This window comes from Amphiprion ocellaris, chromosome 15 (genome assembly GCF_022539595.1).
Source record: "Amphiprion ocellaris isolate individual 3 ecotype Okinawa chromosome 15, ASM2253959v1, whole genome shotgun sequence".
NCBI classification, from domain to species: domain Eukaryota; kingdom Metazoa; phylum Chordata; class Actinopteri; family Pomacentridae; genus Amphiprion; species Amphiprion ocellaris.
The window spans coordinates 28,093,635-28,118,486 of record NC_072780.1 but is presented as its reverse complement, the minus strand read 5'-3'; the positions used below and the strand labels follow the sequence as shown (position 1 = coordinate 28,118,486).

General features: G+C 38.4%; 1 protein-coding gene and 1 long non-coding RNA gene across 2 annotated transcripts; one reads left to right on the top strand and one right to left on the bottom strand.

The window, feature by feature from the left end:
• Window positions 1-520: 520 nt before the first annotated feature.
• Window positions 521-15,116, bottom strand: LOC111584595 (major histocompatibility complex class I-related gene protein-like; the record flags this gene model as incomplete). The annotated part of the gene is made up of 9 exons (XM_055017696.1): window positions 521-646; window positions 782-868; window positions 5,159-5,271; window positions 9,389-9,670; window positions 11,607-11,696; window positions 12,275-12,577; window positions 12,746-13,024; window positions 13,868-14,134; window positions 15,068-15,116. Coding segments are annotated over 9 exons (1,596 nt in total), but the record flags the coding sequence as incomplete, so codon positions are not given.
• Window positions 15,117-15,850: 734 nt separating this feature from the next.
• On the top strand, window positions 15,851-19,501 carry LOC129350627 (uncharacterized). The gene is made up of 3 exons (XR_008604096.1): window positions 15,851-15,925; window positions 16,682-16,795; window positions 18,896-19,501. It is a non-coding gene; the product is annotated as an uncharacterized LOC129350627 (long non-coding RNA).
• The last annotated feature ends 5,351 nt before the right edge of the window (window positions 19,502-24,852 follow it).

The window sequence follows — 24,852 nt, the reverse complement described above, 5'->3', positions numbered from 1 at the left end:
CATTCAGCACAAGTAATTACACTATTCCCCTTTAATCTATTCACTGTTTCTGTGCGAGAGATGTTCCCCCCAAAAAAGGAGACAAAACACACACAACCTTGTTTGGAGGTTAGTTACTGATTAGCACCAAAACTGTCGCAGTTCATTTTCCTGCTGCACCTTATTGAGCTCCTCAGCAATTCTATTCAGTTTGTGGTTTGTCTCTGAGTTGGCAAACAGATCCCCCGCTGCTCAGCTCTGTGTCTTTACAACTCTCCCCCAGCCCCTTTTCTCATCGGAGGATGTGAGAAAACAATAGGGCTAATAAAAGAAGCAGAGAGATGATTACAGCGCGGCAAAGAAGTTAGCGCTCCTACGCCCCGAACCATAAATACCTGGTGTGTAAAACGGGATGTGTGGGTGACTTTGGGGCGTGTTTTTATGCGTTTTTCTGTGCCAGCAGCTTCAGCTTATTCTTATTCCCATGTATGTCCTGTGTAAATGCCAGGGTGAATCTGGGATCTCTGCGGTAATGACTCTATCAGGCCTTGATACCCGGAGGCCCCTGCTGAGGGGATGGATCTGAGGGGATTGGGGTGTTAGAATGTGGCCCAGGAGGTGTCAGAGTCGGGTTGGGGGTGCTTGTGTTTCCAAGTATGTGTATGTGCTTGAGACGGGAAGGGAAGGAGGGGTTTAGGGCAGATTGTCCATGGTGCTCACCCCTCTGAGTAGAGCTGAATGAAGTTATTTCTAGGCCCCTGTCCATCTGTTACCGTGGCAGCAGTGGTGACCAAGGTGTTGCCATGGCGAGGTGGACACAAAAAGGCGTGGCGTGGGAATGGGTCCAGGGGTCAGGAGTGAGGGTCAGGGGGTCAGGGGTCACAGCCAGCTGGACAGCACACAAGAGGAGGCCAGGGTGAGAAAAGAAGGAGGGAAGGTTTGATTTTCTTTCTCTGCTTCGCCCTTTCTTCTCTGGGTTTTCTGCTCTGGAGGGAGATGTCCGAAGAGTGGACACCGCTGGACGTTAACATTGAACTGGGGTGGTGAGATGGAAAAGGGGGGAGGGGGTTGCAGAGGGTTAGGGGAGTTAGAAGGGCTGTGGGGTTCACAGAGTGGGGCCCCCACCACGTCCAGGCTTTGGGAGGCTCCCCTGCTATAGGCCTGATACCTACTGGTGTCTAATCGCGCATAGCATTTGACAGGCAATTGACTCTGGTCAATGTACGCGCAAATGCGACCATTGAGAGGATGCGGACGGCTGCGTGTGCATGTGTGTCTGTCTGTCTGTGTGGCCACAGTGTGCACTTTACCCAGATCAGTGATACCCAGAGAAAACAAAAGGCCTTTCCACGACATTTCATTCCGCTCATTTTAAGCTCAAAACCGCTCGCAGACAATAAGACAAACTGAAGGGGGGTAATGAATCACAATTTTGCTCAGCATGGGAAGAACATTTTAAAAATCTTTTCCTGCCTCTCATTTTTAGCTGAAACTTCTCTATCACATATAAATATATATTCCACATCTTATTTCATCATGTGCTATCCAGGCATTGTAGCTGTAAATTTTGAAAGTCACCAATGAGCAATTTTAAAAGTTTGAAAAATAGAATAAAGTTGATCGATGCCAAATTACCTACATGCACATCTGTAGAAATCCTGTTTGGTTTGCACAATTTGTGGGAAAAAATAAGAGATTGTTCGCTCAGTATTATTATGAGTGAATTCATGAGGAAGGTCATAAAAAAGAAACTGATTTAAGAGCACAATTTTCGCTTTAGATGCAGTAAATGCCATTTTTTTAAACATGTTCGAGAATGCAGACATGACTTTTATGTGTCAGTTCGGCTACTTTATACATCATCCACTAATACATATACATATACTGTTGTATAGTGGGTTTAATCATCATACCTCTATTTCCAGTGTTGAAACTTGAACTTGCTTACATGGAAAAGTCTGAATTCAAAATGTATAAAGGACATGGTGGAGCACATTTTTCAGATTTGCAGGTAACCACAGACTGAATTCAAAGGTTTCAGTTTGTTGTCCCTTTTACATTTAACTCCAACAATCTCACAAAGGATGGACATAAGTTAGAATTTTCTACACAATATTAGGTTTGCTTCCAGTGACAGAACTAATTATCTTGATGGAGAATCTCTACATAAAAAGGGGCTGATGTGTGAAAAGTCATAAAGTTTAACATTTTGACTATTTAATACATAGTAACAAACAACAAATGTATGCATAAGAATGTGGAGTGTATTCTCATTTTCAGTTTGATCCACCGTTTATCTTTAAATACCTTCACTATTTAAGAGTTTAGATTATTGTTTCACTGCCTGGCTTTTATGTACATGACAAAATAAGAGACATACAGTTTGATTCCATAATGAAGTAACTAAAATGTGACATAATAAAATATTTTTTAAAACGGGGATCAGTGGTGTCAGCAGAGAAGAGTGTTGAAATTAAAGTAGTACAGGTTTCATACAGATGTTTTTGAAAAAAGGCCATTTTGGACTTCTTATTGAGTGTTCAAAGTTTATTATTAAATTAACTTTGTATGATATCATACTTAAAAATGCAAACTCTTTTAGATTGTTGATCAGATGTCATCACTCTAAAAAAACCAAATAAATGAATACATCTCTTCCAGTGAGACATTCCAACTGCTCATCAAAAGCTTTTTCCTCTTTGCCATCACGTATTTCTTCTAAATGTAATATCTGAGGCTAGACTTCACCACAGTTTGGTCAAAGCAGCTAAAGTTGTGTTGAACTGTGGCAGCAGCGAAGATTGAAATGTCCACCTGCTCCGTAGCAAACTCAGAAAGACGGCAAACCTCGAGCCGCGTCAGTGGATAACACATTATGACAACGTGGATAAGAAGACGCTTACAATGCAATAACACACACAAGAACACACACACAGGCACACACACATACACAGAGTAAACACACAGGGCCCCCTCACACTTTAATAGCTGCTGGGATGAAGGCAGTGCAGGATCCATACTCCTCCAGAGCTCACATTAATAGGATTAGGAGCAGCTCGGGAGGACATGGCAGGCCAAGTCCAACGCTCCGTTTGACACCTTTTGTCCACGAGCCCCGAGACGCAGATCACAGCAATAGGATGAGGGACAAAGGCTTTTGAACATTGTGTTGTAGCTACAAATATATCCCGATGGGAGAACGCTGAGCCTGGACTTCCACAGCAGATAGAATGAACAGACAGCGATTTTGACAACTCAATCAATTTTTAAGATGGATCAAGTGTTGGAGAAAACCAATTATTCTACCAGTGAACCAATCAGACGCCTTTACCAGTGAAGGCTTAACTCTGATAGGGTGTTTATTTTTAAATTTGTCGAAAGAAAGGTGTTGAAAAAGTTTCTGTGTTTTTTACTTTGAGAAAGAAAACCTTTGAGTTGGAATAAATAAGAGTCCAGCTGATCTTTTTATTTTAAAATCTGCCTGGAGCTTTATTTTATGGATGTTCCTCAGAATATTAAACGTAAAGTAGCATTTTTAAGCTTTCCACTTGATTCATTCATTGTGGGAACTGCTACATGAAAACAAAGCTATTTCATTTGGTATTTTACAATCCCGTCACAATAGAAAATAGTTTACTTTTTCAGCTGTTTGCCTTCCTTTTTCTGTCTCTTTAACTTGTCTCATATCTCTTGCTCTTCTTGCTATTTTTTAAAAAAATTCCAAACAAACCCAAAATCTAAACAGCAAAGATCCACCATAAACCATATGACAGTTACATTTGATAACTGGATGTAAGTTGTACCACTACTGTGTAATTCCAACTGCAAAACTGAACATGATCATAGTTTTTCTTCATAAACCACACAAAATGCAAATGTGAATGAAAAACACCTGCTGAATGCACAGTGGCTTTGAATGTTCAAAAGTGCTGGATCTATAGTTGTGTGCTGAAGGATCACAGCCTCCTCTAAGTCTGCATGTGGGGGGTTGAGTAAAGACAGAAACACCACACAGAGAGGACAAGAACTGTGACTGGTCAGATTTGGCCTCTTGAATTTTCTCCTACAAGTTGTAGAAACTGCTAAGAGTGAAAACAACAGGAAGCAGAAGAACGTTTAAACATCTAGCAGTTGTGTCCAGTGCCGACCTGAGTGTGATCAAAGCTCCAAGTCTATAATAATTGAAACAAAACAAAGTTATAGGAATAGCAGTTACCTGAATATACCTCCAACTCTTATGTACGTGCATCACTGTCCATCCTTATTGTATCGCATAATAAATAAGATTTCAAGAGTGTAAACTAGAGGCTGGTCAGTGGTTTGGTGGTTAGCACTTTCACCTTGCAGCTAGAAGATCCCTGGTATGCATCCTGGTGACCTGCATGGAGTTTGCATGTTCTCCCTGTGCATGCGTGGGTTTTCTCCGGATTCTTCAGCTTCCTCCCACAGTCCAAAAACATGCTGAGGTTAATTGGTAACTCTAAATTGTCCGTAGGTTTGAATGTGAGTGTGATTGTTTGTCTGTATGTGTAACCCTGCAATAGACTGGTGATCTGTCCAGGGCGTCCCCTGGCTTCACCCTAAGTCTGTTGGGATAGACTCCAGCCCCTCCATGACCCTAATGAGGATTAAACGGTGTGTAGATAATGGATGGATGGAGTGTAAACTACAGTACAGTCTGATCCTGTACAATTCATTCATCCAGTGTTGCAACGATGCCATAAAACCCAAATGTTAACTGCAAATCTGCCTTTATGTTCAACTTTTCTCTTGTGTGCAGTTTAAAAGCCTCTAAGTCATGTTGAGAGATGTTTACATTTGGTTTAATCGTAAAGTTTGTAATCACTGTGGTTCTCACAGTGAGTTTCTATTAGTGTAATATTCTCACACTGTTTTCAATTTGCAAAGATTTCATTTTTTGAGTGTAAAATCTTTCTTCAAACCATTTTTCAGTCACATAAAGTTTATTAAGAATACAATTTTGGAATGCAGCTAGTCATTTCTTACATCAAACAGGTAAAACAACATGCATCATCCTTGTAGCTGTTAGTATTTTACTTTAAAAGGCCATATTTTAAGTTCTCTTAAATAGATATTCGTGGGCTCCTGTTGCACTGAGAGCAGGCAGCAGCTCGTCCTCGGTTTGAGCGATTATTGACATTCCCGGCGATCTCCTCACATCCCGTGCCATCGCGAGGTGACACAGAGATTCTCTGTCCTCTCCCCAACCAGAGCACTCCGGGAGAGCGACCAAAAGCAGTTTTACGACCAAGAGCTGCTGACGCTCACTTCCTGCCAAGAATAAGAAAGACGAGGTTCAAAGTCATCAGAGGCACACATACTGACAGACCAGCAATGAAGAGCAAAAACCTGCACACGTGTTTGAGGATTCAGCTTTGCATTCGGTCAAACCGTCAGACTTGAAGATTAAACCTGAACTGATGAACTTTTGTGTCCCTGATCTTAAATAATTCCTACAGTGGATGTTTCACTGTTGTACAGTCAACATTTAGACATGGCAGGTTCCTGTCTGTTTCCTGGGAAACAAGAAGAAGCAGGTTGGGGAAGAATCTCAAACAGAACCTTATCAACAAATACCTTATTTAAAGAACTACACTGTGTGCACAATTAATAGGCAAGTTGTATTACTGAGAATTAATGTTATTTTTGAAGTAATACAGCGCTCTCAATCAATCCAAAATGTTAACAAAACCTCAAACCTGACAATTTAACAAAGAAAATGAGTTTTGGCTTTCTCAGGAGAATATCTATGTGTGCACAATTAATATCCAACTATTAGTGTGCAGAATTATTATGCAACTAAATGAAAAACAAAAAAAATCCCATCTCACTTTTTCATTTATTCTTATTTCATTTTCATTTGAGAATAAGCGGAACAAATACACTTGATTTTTACAAATAAACACTTCTGATATTTCAACAAATATTCAGTGACCAGTGCAGCCATCCTTCTTTTCAATAACTGTCATGAGCCTTCCATCCATGGAGTCTGATAGTTTCTTGATCTGTTGATGATCAACTTTTCCTGCAGCCTCCCAAATGCTGTTCAAAGAGGTGTATCGTCTTCCCTCACTGTAAATCTCACATTTAAGAAGGGCCCAAAGTTCTCTGTAGGGTTTAGGTTGGTGAGGATGTCATTATCCTGTCATTTTTAAGGTCTTTGCTGGCTAGCCACACAGTGGAGGACTTGGATTCATGTGATGGAAGATTGTCCTGCATAAAAATCATGGCCTTCTTGAATGATGTAGACTTTTTCCTGTAACCACTGCTTGAAGAAAGTATCTCCTAAAAAACTGGCAGTAGGTTTGGGAGTTGATTTTAAGTCCATCTTTAACCCGAAAAGGTCCAACTAGCTCATCCTTAATAATAGCAGCCCATACTAGAACCTCACCTCCACCTGTGGAGCTCTGTTCCTATTAGTGTTCCATCCATTCATCTGGTCCATCAAGAGTCACTCTCACTTCATCCATCCATTAAACCCTCGAAAAATCTGTCTTCAGAAATCTCTTGGCCCAGTGTCGACATTTCAATTTTACTTCTGGACACTCCAGGTAGGTTGCATTTCTGGAATATGGCAGCACTGGAGGTTAATGGGTTCCTGGGAACTTAAAGTTTAATTCTTGTCAAGTCTTTAGCAGTCAATTTGCATCTTTTTTTCCACGTTTCTTGCGACCTCGTTGATTATTTGCAACAAAACATTGGATTGTTGAGTGATCATACGTCAATAGCTACGTCAAGAATGCTGCATCCCTCTTAAAAGCATTTTACAATCTTTGACTTTCCAGAGTCTGTTAAATTTCTTTTTGGGCCCATTTTGTATTCAGTTAAGAAGCTGCCTAATAATTATGCACACCTTGATATAGGGTGTTGATCACTTTCGGCCACAACCTCCCTCATTACAAAAATACACATCATTTGGTAATGCTTAAAATCGAATAGCATTCAAGTTTATATAGCTTGTAGTCAGAAAATATGCATGAAAATGACGATAAGGTCAAAATACTCACTTACCTAAAAATTGTGCACGCAGTATATGCAAGATGAGGAGATAGTTCAGTGCCTGTGCAGGTGCAGATATACTTTTGTGATGTGTTTTTGCCTTGTGTAGCACAAAGACGATCAACAAGAGGAAATTTCTAGCATTGCAGCATAAACAGTGTTCAGTTATATTAGTGCACCAAACCTGGCAGACCTCATAGGGTTGTGTGTTTTACTGAGATTCTGCTTTAAATTATTGCTTAAAAAAAAAAAAAGCTTTAATACTACTCTTAAAACCACAGTTTTGTCTTTCACAGTGTGTTTTTTACGTATCTGTTTCTACAAAATGCTCCATTGTTCAGATAGAGGTACACATGATGGGGAATTAACCATTTATATGGTAGTTAGAGTTGGTGGAAGAAGCTCTGCTCCTTGAGTAAGCTCTCAGACAAGTTGAGCAGCAAAACAAATTCTGTCTTAAAAACCCATAAATGAATATTATATCTTAGTTGAAACAACAATACAATGAAGTCTAGTGTGTATATAAAAGGAGGTTGGGTTGGTAAAGGAAGCTGCAGCATCAAACAATCTTGTGATGAGAACAGGAAAAACAGCTGCATTACAGTTTATCATAAAAATGTTTGTTCCGTTTCCAATTCACTTCTACTGAAAGCTGTGTGATGGATAAAATCAGTTGTGTGACTAGAGGTGTTAAGTACACACACAAAGAAAACCATGAATCACCACTAGCACTGACTGATTCATTATCTTTTAACTGTGGAGCTCCTCACTGGTGAAGACATGCATTTATTCCTCATTAAAATCATATTAAAGGACAATGAAAACCACTGAAACAAACTTTTTGCTTAGTTGTGTATTAGATTGCTGATCTGTTTCACCTTCATCCAGCAGATGTGAAGAATGAAGGCAGTTATTGTGTGCTGAAGACAGAACAAGACTAAGATCTGTTTCTGAAATGAAGACAGACATGACAATAAGAAAAAGTAGTTTTGGGAAAACACAGAGACATATTTCCAAAATAACTGCTGTATTGTATGTCATAAATATACGATACACACTTCAGTGTATTTGTATCTTAAATCACTGCTCTTACTTCATTATTATCCCTCTTATGCGTCTCTTTCCGTTGTCTAGTTGCTTCATTGAACCACAGAAGAAGTTCTCTTATAGACCTACACAGACTGCTGCGGTTGCTGGGAGATTCGTGATGCACCTGCAAAACTTTGACTGTCTCAGGTGGGTTTCATAAGATTTTCTCTCTGTCACATCATGAGCAAGTTCCAGCTTCAGCCTTAAAATGTAATCTACACATCCAGACCAGCACTGACAGCTGTTTCAAATTCAAAGTCATTATAAAACCCAGAGGTGAGGGCAGATTATCTGCTTAATGTGACCAAAACTGATACCACCTGTGATTACTTACTGTTGGAGACAATCTGAAATATATAGTATTCTTTGGTTCAAATCAAATAAATCAAACACTTAAAGGAGTTTTTGAAGAAAGCGTTCTGCAATTTTTTATCCAAGTGGTTGCAAAAATACAAAAGACCTCAAAATTTCACAGTTGGATCTCATGAAAATGGATTAAATTTGAGTCGTTTAGTTATGTGCTGCTTCTTGGCTGGAATTAAGTGCTTCTGATGTCTACTGCTGATATTTCATATGGCAAAAAAGTGGGTCGATGTAGATATTCAGATTTCATTTAACTGGGAAACACAACACAAAACACTGACAGCAGTTATTTGCTCCACAACTCTGCAAAATTATTGCAATGTAACACTGAATTTATAGAAATCTACTGCACATTTTCAAACCTTTATGCATATGACAAATGAATAAATACTATTTATAAATTCAAATGCAGTCAAAACTACAATTATTTATGAGAACAATTTGTTTTTCATTGACTCTATTACTTAAATGTAATAAGAGTTTTTTTTGTGGGTTAAAAACTTAAGCTCAAGACTTCAGGTCTAGTAGATTTTATGGTCCGAGCAACACATCTCAGCTTCGCTTTGTGTGGGGTAAAGCTCAACACATGTTGCTTTAAACTTCTTGACATGCTCCGTCTCTCTTCCCAGCTCTGAAAAAGAGCCTGATGAATCCATAAGAGCAATAAAAAAAGGAGGGAAATCGTCTGAGTGGCAACGATGTCTGAATAAGAGCCAGCGGTCAGAATTGATTATAATGGAAGCGCTCCAGAGAAAGGAAAGCCTTCCCTTTCAGGACATGACATCAAGTCATGTCTGTAGTGAGAAACCAGAGTCTGTGTGTCTGTCTGTGTGAGAAAGCATGAAAAAAAAGAGCGGTGCATGTGATTATGGGACGAGGGCCGGACAGGGGCCACGAGGGGCAGCCTGCAGACGGACACGCAGAAAGGGACATTTACCTTGAACTCCAATCGTCCCGTCTCTGGGGCGGGTCAGGTATTGTAGCCGGGCCCTGACAGGGTCAGGAGGGGGCAGGAGGGGGCAGGAGGGGGCAGGAGGGGGAGACCAGGGGAGGCGGGTGGGGAGCAGGGACATGGGCTGCCCCTGGGGTCGTGGGGCGCTACCCCCGTGGGGGGCCAGTGGGGGGATGGAGGGAAGGTATTGGCAGATTTTCGTGGGGTGCAGATGCTCAATATGCAGATGTCTAATCGAATTGTGCGACGATGAATTGGTTCCCCCTCCTGATTTGCATCAGGACAATCCCGAGCAGTGGCTCAGGGGTCAGCGGAGTTCCCCTGGACAAAATGAGCAGCCGGCTGCAGACGCCCCTGAGAACGTGTGAACTTGAAGTAGACTTTACCCAATGACAAGGATATTGATTGATTCAAATGTCTGTCTGTCTGTCTGGGAGCGCGTCTGACATCTGTCCTTCCTGTGAAGACGTTGTTCCTCAAAGTATGAAACAGAATGAACATTTATTGTGTTTCAGTGTTTTCCAACCCTGTGCTTTAGACTGAAATACCACTAAAAGTTAGTCAGAGTTAGTCACATCATCCAAACTGAATGCTGCCATGTTGCTGCCTTATTAATACACCAAATATTGAATAATTCCCCAATAAACTGCTACAAAGCTCAAAACCAACAAAGGTTTAATGGTTAATGGTTTTTTGTGTCAAATCCCCGGAACAGATTCAGTTCTTCTTGACCTGCCATTGAGCAGAATATTCAACCTGCTGCTCTTTTTAGGAGTGAAGATAAAAATATTAATGAGGAGGTTCTTCGGGTCTGGTGAGCAGAGACATGAAACCATCATGAAATCTTCATCTTGGTGTTCTATCTATCTGTCTGTCTGTCTGTCTGTCTGTCTGTCTGTCTGTCTGTCTGTCTGTCTGTCTGTCTGTCTGTCTGTCTGTCTGTCTGTCTATCTATCTATCTATCTATCTATCTATCTATCTATCTATCTATCTATCTATCTATCCAGCCTGACTGTAGCTACACACAGCTCTCTTTTTCCATTTTTTTCTACTTTTTTCTTTCAGAAGATTTATAAGACTTTATAACGAGAATGACTAAGATCGAGTAAAGTTTGCATCAGTAAATATGCAGATCTGATTTATCAAAGTGGTGCAAAACACTACAAAATAGCAACTCTTTCAGATTCACAAAAATCCAAATCCAAAATCGAAGACCACTGTTTCTGTTTTTTTTTGTGTTTTTTTTTTATATTTGGCATTAATGTGGTTACTTCATACTGAGTCTCTTCAATCTAGCTTGTCTGGTAAAAACAGTTTCTCGTCTCATATGAAGTCATTTTTCTTATGTCTCTGGTGAATTTGGCATTAAACCTGTTCTTAGATAACATATTTAGTGTTAAGAACGATTTCCGATCTAGAATTAAATATTAATTATGCACTTGTTGTAGTTCTCAAAATGAACAGAGCATCATTAGTCCGAGCACTTCAAGACGAAGTGATCTCATGAAATCTTTCCTCTGACAGATAAAAAACACAAACTATTTAAGGACTGATCAGATCATCCACAGAAAACAAGCTGGTAGAAAAACTTTGCTTTAGCAATAAAAAAATAAATAAAAAATAAAAAAACCCTTTGAAATGTTGAAGGTATGAAACTGCTCTGTGGTGACTCATCTAACGGTTTAGAAATTTCAGAGATCTGTTGCTCTCTAGTGGTAACAGAGAAAAAGACACCCTCAGCCACACGAGTCACTGAAACTGGACGATGAAACTGATCTTTCTACTATCAGTCTCCATGTCTGTACTTGACTCTGTTTTCCAGTAATTCATGCTGATACTAGTGTAAATCAAGTCAGGTAAAGAAAATAAAGGTTCTACTCACAGCATGGAAGGCATTTGGCTGAAAAAAAAAGACAAAGCATCATTTTAGTTGTTGCATTTTTCCACCTTAACCTGACCTCCACTCGTTCTGCTGCCCATGTTAAAGAAATGCCTGTTATCCTTGAAGCCTTTGTATATTACAATTCTCAGCTACAATCATGCTACTGGCTTGATGTTGGTTGTTTTATAGTTGAACGTAAAGGTTGTTATATTTTTGTAAGCATCGACTTGAAAAAAAAATTTTTCAGACAATTTTCAAACTTTTTTCCTTTTTGTAAATTTTAATTTGAAAAGCAGATAACTTTTCCACTTCACCTCTTACCTTTTTTTTGGTAAAAAATATAACCACCAAGTAGTATGACACTGATAACTATTGTAGAAATGATGGGAATGGTCACGTCCAAGGGCTTTTCTGTTAAAAACAGAAACAAGAACAAGAACTTAAAGACAATGCAGGTTAGATTGAAAATACATCCATCCATCCATCTATTATATAAACTACTGTTCACACATTCATCCGGTGTTTGATTGTCCTGCTTAAGGAAGCATGCCTTAGTTTGAAAAAGAAAAAGAAACTGTGCCTTATAATAATTTTAAACAGGATTTCAAACTATATTACAAGACAAAACAAACAATACAAAACCACACTTTTGCATGAGTTCAACTTATGTGTGCAGCTTTGACACATGTATGTTCATCTGCTGAGCAACTACAAACTGATCTATAAAGGAACAGAGAGTGAAGGAATTACAAAGGGCAAAAGCTATTAGTTGTATAATGCTCTATGAGGACTTATTTGCAGCTAGTCGATGGTATTTGCCATTTGATCGTGTGCAAGCAGCGACACATGACATAAACAGTCCCATCCAGCATCAATAAGGAGATAAAAAATGAAGCATGAATTGCCAAACAACTGCAGTATAGTGCATGTCTTTCTGACATCATTCACATATAAACATTATAACCATTACATTTCCATTTCAGTCTTACTCTGATTGGTTCTGATCACTGATTTGTCCAGTTTGGTGATGATGTCGTCTTTCACACCAGACAGCTGAAACACACAGTCGTACTTCTTCCAGTCTTCAGGAGTGATTGATGAAATCTTCAGGTCAACACTCATCTGGAAGGTTCCATCATGGTTGGGGAGGATCTCTCCTTTGTCCACATCCTCATGAAGCTCCTCTCCATCTTTCCTCCAGAACAAGTCAGCTCTGTCAGGGTAGAAACCTGTAGCGTGGCAGGTGACCTGAGAGGAGGGAGTCTTCTGGAGGAGAGACACTGAAGGAAGATCTGCAGAGAGAGAAGACAATTAAAAATAAAAAGAGCAAAAACAGATGTGTATAAACTGATACAAAGACTTTAGAAGATCTCATCATGTTAGTTCATTTCCTTGTAATGTGAATGTATTTTAGCAACTGAAGATTGCAGTTTGAACAAGAACAGGTCATGTGACTCTACCTGTTCTCATCAGAGAGATCCTCCCATACTTCAGATGTTTCTTCAACCAGTCAACGCAAACCTGTGTGAGGTAGTACTTCCATAAATCATTTGTAGTTTTTTGTCTGTCCCAGTAGTGTTTGGTGATGACAGCCTGTGGTTTAGTAGCGATCCATGTCAGTGTCTTCAGGTCAAATACTAAAAAGTCCTCTCCGTCAAAACCATAATGTTGATATCCATGAGACGTCTCGGTCTCGTCATCCCATTCACAGCCAATCACCTTCTGTAAAATATGAACACCTGACACAAAGACAGAGTGAGGCTTTTAAAGTTCAACAAAATAGGATAGATTTTAATATACAACCACAAATCCAAAATACCATAATTTACTTTATAAGTATATGACTGAAGAATATTAATGTTGTGAGGAATCATCAATAATCGAAACTTAAGGAACTTCTGATTCCACTACCAAACTATTGTTCAATTTTAATCATGTTTATATTGCTATATCTAGCATACAGTGATGTGTGAATATGTATTTGACTATACTATATGACTGGTAAACCAGTTAAATCAATGTGACATTTACAATAGCCAAAAACATGGCAGTACTACTGGACCAACTGCAGTTCTGTAGGTTGTGTTGTCAATAATGCTCAGAAAGGGACCTTAGTGCAAACACACACACTTAGCAGGCAGGTTGTGGCAAAAACAGGCAAAGTTTGATGACTAAACTGAGAGAAGTAGTAAAGGTGAATGAATGAGAAATGGTTGGTAGCCCAGAGACAAATGCATAAATCAATGGGAACTCCAAAAACACAGAAACAAAAAGCAAAACAAACTAAAACTGACAGGAGAACATGAAGTGAAACTATTCAAAGAATTTAAAAACTGAGGCAAAGGGTGAAAGTAAAACAACAAGAGACACACTGGGACAAAGAATGTCAAAACAAAATAGGAAACAAAATTACTATAACTTAAAGACTGGCATTTTTTTCAGTTATTCTACATTAACTCATCTAACACTGTATTAGTGCAGTATAGCAGCATGTAGTGTCCAGAATTAAGAAAAGCTCCCATCTCAAGCAAGAAAGTAGTAAGCATAAAATATGGTGGTTTAAAAAAGAAATGGTAACATACTTGTAGTTTGATTTAAGCGGCGCTTCAATATGTGGAATTGTTCTTCAAAGAATAGGCGATTAACTGCACAGTCCTGTGCGTACTCCTTCCAATACTCTGGCTCTCCATCTCTCAGGTTTTCCATCCAGTCCTGTTTGGGTATAGCTTTCTCGATTTTACTGTCACAGTAACTTGCTTCAATGTTATTCACCAATGCAACAGCAACCACCTCTGGCAAGTTTGAAGTTCCGGTAGACGCAGTGAAAATACCGGAAAATGAGTGTTTCACTGTTGAACAAACAAGATTTTTTAGATTTATGCTTTTTCCTCACATGCAAAAAAATGTTTCTTATATTTTGAAATTGTTACGGGAGGGAGCTGGAGAACCCAGGAACAGACAAAGGCACACAAGTAAATGAAAAGCGTTTTATTAAACAAAAGAGGAACTAAACCAATACAGAAAAGGGAAACTGAACAGGGGGAAACTAAACCAAATCTATACTAAAATAAGTCACACTACAAAACCTACACAAACCCACAGCTAAACTACCAAAAATACCAAACAGGGATAAACTGAAGCAGGCAACGAAACAGAGTACTTCCAAAACCAGGGAAGCTACGCTAACGGGGCCAGATAAGGAAGACATGAGGAATCCGGGAGCTGGCAGGGAAAACAAGACAGGTAGACAGCAAGTGGAAGACGGAGAGGACTGGAGGGTATCCAGGGATGGGGGGTGACAAGAGTCCAGATGTGGTTATGGCAGGCTGGGGGCAAGCTATGATTGGTGGCAAAACAGAGTCCATGTGGGGATCAGGGTCTGGAGGAAAGCAGGGAGATGACAATCTATGGTCCAGCGGGGAGTGAGTGAAGGAACGAGGTTTATATAGCTGAAGGTGTGCTTGGAAACAGGTGAGTTGAATGGGCTGATTGCTAGAGCTGAATCACATTGTCTCATTCAGACTGCAGGCAGGCAGGAGATGCAGGGAGAGAGATGACAGACGGATACAGGGAGCCAGACAGGTCAAAATAGATGCAGAAGGACAAGGACGAAGAAAGAAGGAAAAAGAGGGGAAAAGAAGGAGAGGAACGGGGCCTGGAGCAGGGATCATATCAAAAATATCTACATACAATTTCACAGAGTGACTAAAGAAGTACAAGGATCTGTTACTGAGGCATAAAGCTGCACAGGAGCTTGTAGGTCACAACCAACAAGAAAAAACTAAATGTTGTCTTACCTGGAGATGAAAAATGACAAAGGAGAAGAAACAGAAATAAACGCATCTTTAAATTTAAAAAAAAGGAGAAAAAAAACAGAAAAAGAGTGAAATGAATGAAAACAAGAGGCAGCTGACAGAAACTTTCCCCTCAATCCAGAGACGCTCACTGGTTTAATAAGTTGAGGAAGTTTCATGTGAATGAAGGAAGGAGGCGTGTTCACCTGCGAAGGAGTCAGTGGCACCTGATCTGGAACCTGATGGTGGATTCTTTTTTCAAGGTTCCACATTAGCGAACAATCTGATAAATGCACTTTAATTCAGTTTACTTTTCCTTCTTTCCACCAAATATAAGAAAGTCATCTGTGCACTACATTTGCTGAAATTCTGTGATAACAACTGTGAAACTCTTTGGGCATTTTAGGTAACAGTATGGAAGCAAATCAGACTCATCAGATTCTGAATTTTAAAAGCTGCTGAATTTCTTACTTTGAATTTTTTTGCATCAAAACTACGTATGTGAATTTTTTTATGCCTGAATTTAGCTCATCAAAATTCTAAAAACCAGTTAAAAATTCAATGTCTTCAAAATTCGCCATCAAAAAAATTCAATGTCTTCAAAATTCGCCATCAAAAAAATTCGATGTGTTCAAAATTCACCATCAAAAAATTCAATGTTCAAAATTCGCCATCAAAAAATTCGCTGTTCACATCCGGGGGACTCAGGAGTAAACAATCGATCCTAGCTAAAATCGAACCAACGCCCAGCAAATCACGTGGCGCTCCTTCGGTCATGTGACGCAGACGGTTCACCTCACAATACCGGGGTCAACCACGGCTACCAGCATGAACGACGGCGCTTCAGTGAGTGTATTAATCCTTTTTGTCCTGTATGTGGTTTGTTTTTGTGAGAGTCAGTAAGCTGTAATGCATGCCGTTAGCAGCGCTAATACAGCGCTAGCGACGCTAATACAGCGTTAGCCGCGCTAATACAGCGCTAGCCACGCTAGCCGCGCGAATACAGCGCTAGCCACGCTAATACTGCGCTATCCGCGCTAGCCACGCTAATACAGCGCTAGCCACGCTAGCCGCGCTAAAACAGCGCTAGCCGCGCTAATACAGCGCTATCCGCGCTAGCACAGTAATAAGGTCATACAGACAGCACGTTCTGCAGCTGGGTAGTTGAGTAACAGTTTTATAAACGCACAAATGGGTGGAAGTGTGATTTATGCGCCCAAAAATGCAGTTAAGTCACAGAGCAGTGTAAAGAAACTGGTCACCTAGCAAACTGAATTAGTCTAGGTAACACTTTGTTTATTATGTGTGTTTTCTGCTCAAGTTAATGTCCTGGTTTGATTCATTTTAAATTACTCCTGATCTTGAAAGGTTTTAAACTGTGCAGTCAAAGTAGTTACAACTGTGAGCAAATAGCTTGAAATGAACTGCCCTAGACTGCTCTGTTCATAGCCAACCACAGCATGCTATATCAAGTTATTGTGCAATGATAGTGATAAATGCGGCCCATTTTTTCAACTGTTTCCTGTTTAATATGCGTACCCTAGATTATTTTTGATAATTTGTTGTAGCCATTTATTTAATCAATTTTAATCCACTCCATAGCAACACCGTCTGAACTGACCATTCTGGTGAAATTCTGGACTGGATGGGAGACTCTACCAAGAACTCTCTTCGCTGAAGTAGTGAATGGCAGATACCTGACAGCCTCCACCTGCTGTGAGACCTTACATTCCCAGGACATAACAAGGACCACACATCATTTAAGACTGATATCCTGACATCCTGGCCTTTATATATATATATATATATATATATATATATATATATATATATATATATATATATATATATATATATATATATATATATACACACACACATATATATATATATATATATATTGTATGCCAAATACTGTCAGAGCAAAAAATATTTTTAAATTGGCTGTCACTGTCAACCTACTTCAACAGGCATTTTTTTGCACATTGAAATTTGAGGTTGTTTGAATTACACTATCTCAGAACAATGATGAAGAATCTATAATACTGAACAAGTAGATCAATAATCTCAGATTATGGGTGAGTTGAAATATGAAAAAAATGAAGTGGTCTATGAAAAGTCCAGTCTTCGAAACCTGACATGTTGTTTTGTGTAATTTCTTTGTAAATTAGCCCTGCATCCAGTCATTACCATGACATTGGCATAATGGAACCATGACCACATATATCGTTCTGGAGATAGTGGCATTTTTCCAATGGCAAGTTTTCATGCTTTGACAGATACAGTGGTGGAAAAAAGTTTTCAGGCACCTTGAAAATTTTCCACAATCTCAAATATTATCGTGAAATATTTGTTGGAAAGTCTTTTGTGTTTCAAAAGGTGTGACTACATTAGACAGACACAAATGATGCTTTTTTTTGTTTATTGTTTACATGAACAACAAAACTAAATTCTACCAAAATGACCCAATACTCAAAATTTCTTATTTTTAAGGAACCAATGAATTTCAAGTTTTTATTGACTTTTTTAGGATTTGTTTCGTATTATGGCTGTGACTGAACTAATAGAAATTGCATTTGAAGACCTCAGAGGGATTCTTAATGCAATATGCAGTGTCCAAAAACTTTTTTCCACCGCTGTATTTAATAGCAATCTGATATGCTTATGTTAGCAAGACAAATAAATGAAAATTTCAGGCTTTTATCTTGAATTATTCTTGAGATATTATATATATATTATATATAGCCTCAAATTTCAATGTGAGAAAAAAAAATACTGAAACTAGGTCTACGGTCCACTTAAAAAATCTAAAAGTATTTGACATACTCAGCTAATATTTCACAGATACCATTATCTATACATGGGACAGACATATTAAGTTCCAGTAAGTTACAAAGGTGCTCTGGGGATGTGACCATTCTTTCTCACCCAGCTGCTCCTCTCTCTGAGTGCACAGTTGCAATGTACTGATTCCTGTTTTCTTTTTCTGAGCTGATGAGATGGTGTAGCTGTGTCAGTGCATTTAAAATAGCTGGGCAAACTTCTACTTGGTTGGATAAATCATTTAAAAACACAAGTTCTTGTGTGCAAGTGAACTCTAAGAAGTCCAGATCCAGAGGCATGCGTCCGAGAATATGCTCCAAACGAGAACAAAGTCTCACATAAAGATGATTTAACAATAGTTCCTAGAACAGAGAAAAACAAAGCTATATAATACAAACCACCAACGGGATAAATGACTTAACCTGACTGAAAGACTCGACTGCCTCATTAGACATTTCTTTTAGAACAAATTAAGAGGAGGTTACACATACTAAACAGGAAACAGTTGAAAAATGGGCTGCATTTATCTATCATTGCACAATAACTCTTGATATAGCTGTGAAAGAATGGTGGGCTATGAACAGAGCAGTCTAGGGCAGTTCATTTCAAGCTATTCGCTCACAGTTGTAACTACTTTGACTGCACAGTTTAAAACCTTTCAAGATCAGGAGTAATTGAAAATGAATCAAACCAGGACATTAACTTGAGCAGAAAACACACATAATAAACAAAGTGTTACCTAGACTAATTCAGGTTGCTAGGTGACCAGTTTCTTTATACTGCTCTGTAGGGTTGCCACCCGTCCCTTAAAATACGGAAACGTCCTTTATTTGACAATTAATTGTTGCGTCCCGTATTGAATCAATACGGAATGCAAGTTGTTCCGTATTTTCATAAATGCCCCGTACACGTCTGTCACACACTCATCAAAACTGCATAATGAATAAAATAAAACACAAGAAATATTAAGGGCAGCCAATTTCATCTTCGTAGGACCTTTGTAGCGAGGACCCGATGCCAGGTCCAGTGGACAGACTTCAGACGTCTCTGTGTGTCCCGTCCTGTCTGTGGTTGCCTGGTTACAGACGCTGCTGCACCCGCATGTTTAAAGATGTCTACACCTGAAACTCCACCACGTCTAAAGAAGCAAAAACGTTTGCAAATGTACAGACTGGAGTGGGAAGAGTGGAACTCCTGGCAATGGATACAAGGCAAACTGTGTTTTCTGTTGCTCATGGACTGGCTGAAGTAAGGCAGCATCAGGAGACAAACATGGAGGAAATATGAGAACAGAGAGAACCCAACCAGCAGGTCACAGTTTATCATCATCTAATCATCTCCTGAAGTCCATATGGTAAGTGGACATCATGATGAGATCAGCTAGATTTCCTACAGTATATGGCTGTGAATTTACCAGAGGATGCTTATAATAATGCTGATGTGGCCGTAGACTCTACACTATTTTAGTGACTCAGTAAATGCCTAAGTTGGTTATTATTTTTTTTAATGCTTTTTAGTTTTTAATAAACATTTATTTAATAGCCTATATGTAATCAAACATGGCCTTTGCCTAAAAAGAATAATATTTCATTGCACAAGTAAAATAATAGTAATTTTTAAAACTGTTCAAATTATTATATGTTGCTAAAAAACAAAAAAACACAAACAAAAAACATCATAGTAATATGTCAATTAAAAAAGCCTATCATCGCCTGTCGCTCCAAAAACGTCAGAGTATAGTCTTTGGTCCAACAAACGTCATAGTATAGCATGTCGTTCAGAAAACATCATAGTATAGCATGTCGTTCAGAAAACATCATAGTATAGCATGTCGTCCAAAAAATGTCATAGTATAGCCTTTGGTCTAAAAACATCATAGTATAGCATGTCGCTCTAAAAACGTCATAGAAAAGCCTTTAGTCCACAAAACGTTGTGTCCCGGCTGTCTGAAGTAGGTGAGGAGCAACACAAAAACAGTACAAACGCTGGTTTCCAGAGGGTTTGACAAGTATTTATTTGAAAGACTAAGTTTACAACAACACAACATGTGAGGGGGATAAAAGCAAATGGTTGTTAGTAAAATAAAAATAAACAAACAGAACTAAAAGTGAACTTCATGTTGACATTGATGGGCATTCCAACCAGGAACAAAATAAAAGATAATCAATATGAAAAAAAACCTCTTCCTGTTCACCTCTTAAAACCCAAAAACACACTGCAGTAGCACCCTAAACTAAAACTACCAATGGGTTCCCTGTTTTCCTTTCTGAACAATTCAAAGGTCCCTCTCTATCTCCCCATACATCCACCAACCACTGGAACACATCTCCAAAGTTCTGCCGGACCAGCTCAGCTTCCCCTCAGAAGAAGTGCTGCCACCTGCCAGATGAAGGAGCCTTTTGAGAGGCAGCTGGCATCGTGATTGGACTGTACTTTGGTCTGTTCCAATCCAGCTTCAGCTCCAGAGACGGCAGGCGGGACGAGTCAACGGAGGCCTGGTGGACGAAGGCATGCAGCTGAGTACAATCCAGAAAACAACAGAGGAGGAGTGCAGCGGCCCAGAGCCAGAACAAGCAGAGTAGCATCGTATGTCTCTTAGAAAACATCATAGTATAGCCTTTGGTATGAAAAAACGCCATCATATACATCGTATATTGTACAAATAACAAGTCAAAGGAAAGAGACATACATTGTAGAATTGTAGTAATTGTGGGCTGACTGATTTACTGATTATCAGTATTTTATTTTTTTTTACTGATTTATGGTAATAAATACATTTAAAAATGGTGCTACTTTTGCTCTGAACCTTTATCTACCTGTGGTCGCTCTGTCTTCTGGAGTGATTTGATTGGTTATACGTCACGAATAAAACTCCTTTAACTTAACATCTGTAAACAAAACAAAAACGTATCAACAAAGTTTTCTGTTAGAGTTTGTGTTCTTCTAAGTTTAACTCCAAGATTTTAAATACTTTCATTTACTGCAAATGAATATCTACTCCAAATGTCTCACTAATAATCATTATCAGCCTTAAAAACCCACAAAACACCCCTCTATACTCGACCACACTTAGTACAGTCCGGTTCCCCCTTCTATAAATCTGCTTGGAATCTTCCACTTCCTGTTTGTCAAAGTGGCCTTCTACCTGGACAGGTTTTGTTGGAGCTCATGCAGCAAACATTTTGGGTAACTGCACTTTAATATGGATGGATGACACTGAATTAGAGTCTGTTTTAATGAGACTGAGTTAAGATGTGTAGCTCTGTCATTAAATAGGAAATTATTTCTCAGAATTCACAGAGAAAAGTCTGAAATGTTTGCTAGGTTAGCGTCCCACATGTTCTTTGGCTCAGCTAAAGCTAACTCTCCAACTTCTGGATCTCTTGAGTTGCTTGTTGTTAAAATATCTTGCTAGAGGTGCTGAAGCTCAGAAAGTCTGAGATGTTTGTTCAAAATAAGCTCATTCTCAAGTCTTATCTGAACTGTGTCCTCTTTTGTTTGAACTTTCCCTAAACTTAAGAGTTAATGGCAGAGCAGCACATCCAGACTCAGTCTCATTTATGTAGAGATTAAACTTCAGTGTCATTTATTGATGTTAAAGTGCAGTTTTTCAAATGTTTGTTGCACATGCTCCCAACCAAATCAGTCCAGGTGGAAGATGATGTGAAGAGAAAGCTCCAGAGGATGAATATCACACATTTACGTTGGAAATAAATGTCCTGTCATTAGACATTGTCATGCAAAAGTTGGATTTCCCTTTAATGATGTTCAAATCTTTGTTGATGTTGGTTTCTGAATGTTTTCTGACACTCGGCCCCAAAGATTAAAACCTTTTACGGCTCACAAGCTGCAACAATTCACACATTATCAACTATCTTTCTGACTAAACTAAGATAAAAAGTGAAAAACTGCCTGATTCCTGCATCATGAATGTAAATCTTTTTGTTTTTTATGACAGTAAACTGAATATATTTGGGTTTGACATTTTATAAACCAAAACAAGAAATGAATTACTGGAGAAAACAATCATCAGATTAATGGACAAAGAAAATGTGTTTTCCAACATGTATGGCTGAATTACTCCAACATTACAAGATACATACAATTTTAATTCAATTTTATTTATATAACGCCAATTACAGGTCAAATTGTCTCAAGACACTTTATTTTTTGTATTTTTTTTGTCATACTGAAAATATGACAAAGTAAGAAATTTAAAGCTCTTGACTAACCCAATTTATTATTTGGTTTTTAAGAGATTAATCAACAATTAAAATAACTTTCTCCACTAAAACTAATAAACATGAGGTCAAATAGAAGGAAGAGTTTTAAATACTGCAGTCCCACGACGACAAGAATAAAGTTTGTCAACAAAAAGTAAATCTGCTGGTGGATTCCATTAAAGTCCTAATAAATGATAATAAAGTGTGATACTAAAGGTTTGTGGTGCTAAAAATGTCAAAGTAAAGATATGAAGTTGAACATCTGGATGGAGGTTGATAAAAGTTGACCTCCCTTCATTTCTCTGGAGCGACTCCATGGATTTTATGGATGGTGGTTAAAGACCTGCTCTTCTCGTCGTCTTCCTTCTAGTCGCTGTAAAAAGTCAGTCCATCCTGGCCGACTTCAACACCTCTTCATGACAACTTGTTCTGCCTCCGACCTGGTGGAAACTCCAGAAACTCGGGAAAACTCATGGAGACTCGAAGAACTCCTGGAGACTCGAAGAACTCGTCGGGCGGGGGAAGGTGTGGTGGGCGGTGGGGGGAGGTGGGGGAGTAGAGGGGGGAGGCCGCCACCCACCTCCCCGCCTACTCTCCGCCCTGACTCCACCCAGACTCCGCCTTGCCTCCGCCCATGTGGTCACTTCAGGAACTACGATGCCAAAGGGACGACGAATTTATTTCTTTTCATCTGATCTGTAGCTCAGTGAGTTAAGGATTTGCCTATGGAGCTGCAGGTCGCTGGTTCAAGACCAGACACTTCTTAAATTTTTTGAAAATCCTGACAAAGACAAAGAAAGAAAAGTGCCAGTGGTGAGACTTGAACCTGCGACCTTCCGCTTGGTAGTCCTCTTCTTATCCCCCTGAGCTATTTGCTCAGATACTAATTTTTCTTTTTTTTGCGCATTTATCATCTATTTTTTGTCGTTTTCGAGTTTTTTTTTAACTTGAGTCTCGACTCGACCGTTTTTCTCAGGAGGTTGGACTTCAGCCTTTGTGCTGGAGGGTTGAACCCTCAGTTCCAAGACTTTCCAAAGCCTCCACACCTCCCGAGTCCTCAGGACCTGAGCTTTCACACAGTCTGAGGGCTGAAATTTTCTAAGTCCCACAGTAGATCTCTGTTAGTTTGAACCTTCAGACAGTCCAAGGACTGAAATCCTCTAAGTTCCTGAGTAGTTCTTTGTTAGTTTGAACCTTCAGACAGTCCAAGGACTGAAATCTCTAAAGTTCCTGAGTACTTCTCTGTTAGTTTGAACCTTCAGACAGTCTGAGGACTGAAGTTTTAAAAGTTTCTCAGTACTTCTCTGTTAGTTTGAACTTTCTGGTTAACAGAAGCCTTAAAACTTGTGACCATGAGTCTTGATTTCACATTTAGATCATCCATCTGAGTTCTTCTCAGACCTTCACCTGTGGGTTTTTTAGAAATACTCAACAAACTTTGATTCTCTTCAGTGAACAGTAAAGTTTGTGGAGATCAGAAGGTAACATTAGTTTGATCAATGCCTTCAACTACTAGTAGACTTTATCTGGAAAGCAGTTTTCTGAAATGAGTTCTTAGTAAATCTTTCCACAATCAAACCAAGAACATAGAAAGAGGAAACAGTTGAAAAAACAACTTGATGTTTTCATTTCAGCCTAGAAAACACTTCAAGACTTTTACCTGTTTTTGCTCTTTTGATCATTTTATTGCTTCTTCTGTTTAATTTGATCTTCTAAAGTTTAACTGGTGTCTTTTCAAATGTTTTGTCTTTAGTTTGATTTTTCTTAAATGTTTAGTTTTGCTCTTTTCTCACCTTTTATTCTTTTCTAATGTCTGATTTGATTTCCAAATGTTTTGTCTTTTTAATGTTTGCTTTTTCAAATGTTTTATCGGCTTGTTTGAAAAATTTCCTTTTCTTTCCCTGTGTTTAATTTTTCGATTAAATCTTTGAGGTTTTTCTTTTTAAATGTTTTACCACCTTTCAATGTTTAATTTTCTTTTTAAATGCTTCATTGTATTTTCTGTTTAATTCCTATTTAAAGTTTTATTGTCTTTAAGATTTAATATTCCAATTAAACATTTAATTTTTAATTCAGTGTTTTGTATTTTTAAAGGTTTAATAATCTAATTTAATGTTTTGTATTTTTAAAAAATGTTTAATATTCTTGTTTAATTTTATTTTTTAAATGTTTAATTATCTAAAATATTTAATCTTTAATGTTTCATATTTTTGTTTAATAAATTTTGTTTAATTTCATAATTACATGTTTTGTATCTTCTGTTTAATTATTTAATTAAATATTTTGTTTAATATAATTTAATTCTATTTAATGTTTAATTTTCTTTTTAAAAGTTTTGTTGTATTAAATGCTTTTTTCCTTTGATTTAATACTTTTTTAAAATGTAGTTTATTTCTTTAATCTTTTTTTTCTGTCAAGATTTTAACCTCAACCTTAGAAATGAAACAAACCCTTAAATCACAATGAAAATACTTCTGTTGTCACAATCATGAGTTAGTCAATTATGCAGTTTATCAATTCAGCTTTATTTGTTTAGCACCTTTCACACAGATGACAAAACTAAACAAGCAAAGAGAAAAAACTATGCTAAAACTATGATTAAAACAAAAAACATTTAAAAAAAAAAAAAAAAAAAAAAAAAAAAAAAAAAAAAAAGATTTAACATCGTAATAAAATGTGTTGTGTCCAGGGGATGGAGGGAGTTTATTGAAGTCTCCTTGGGCTCAC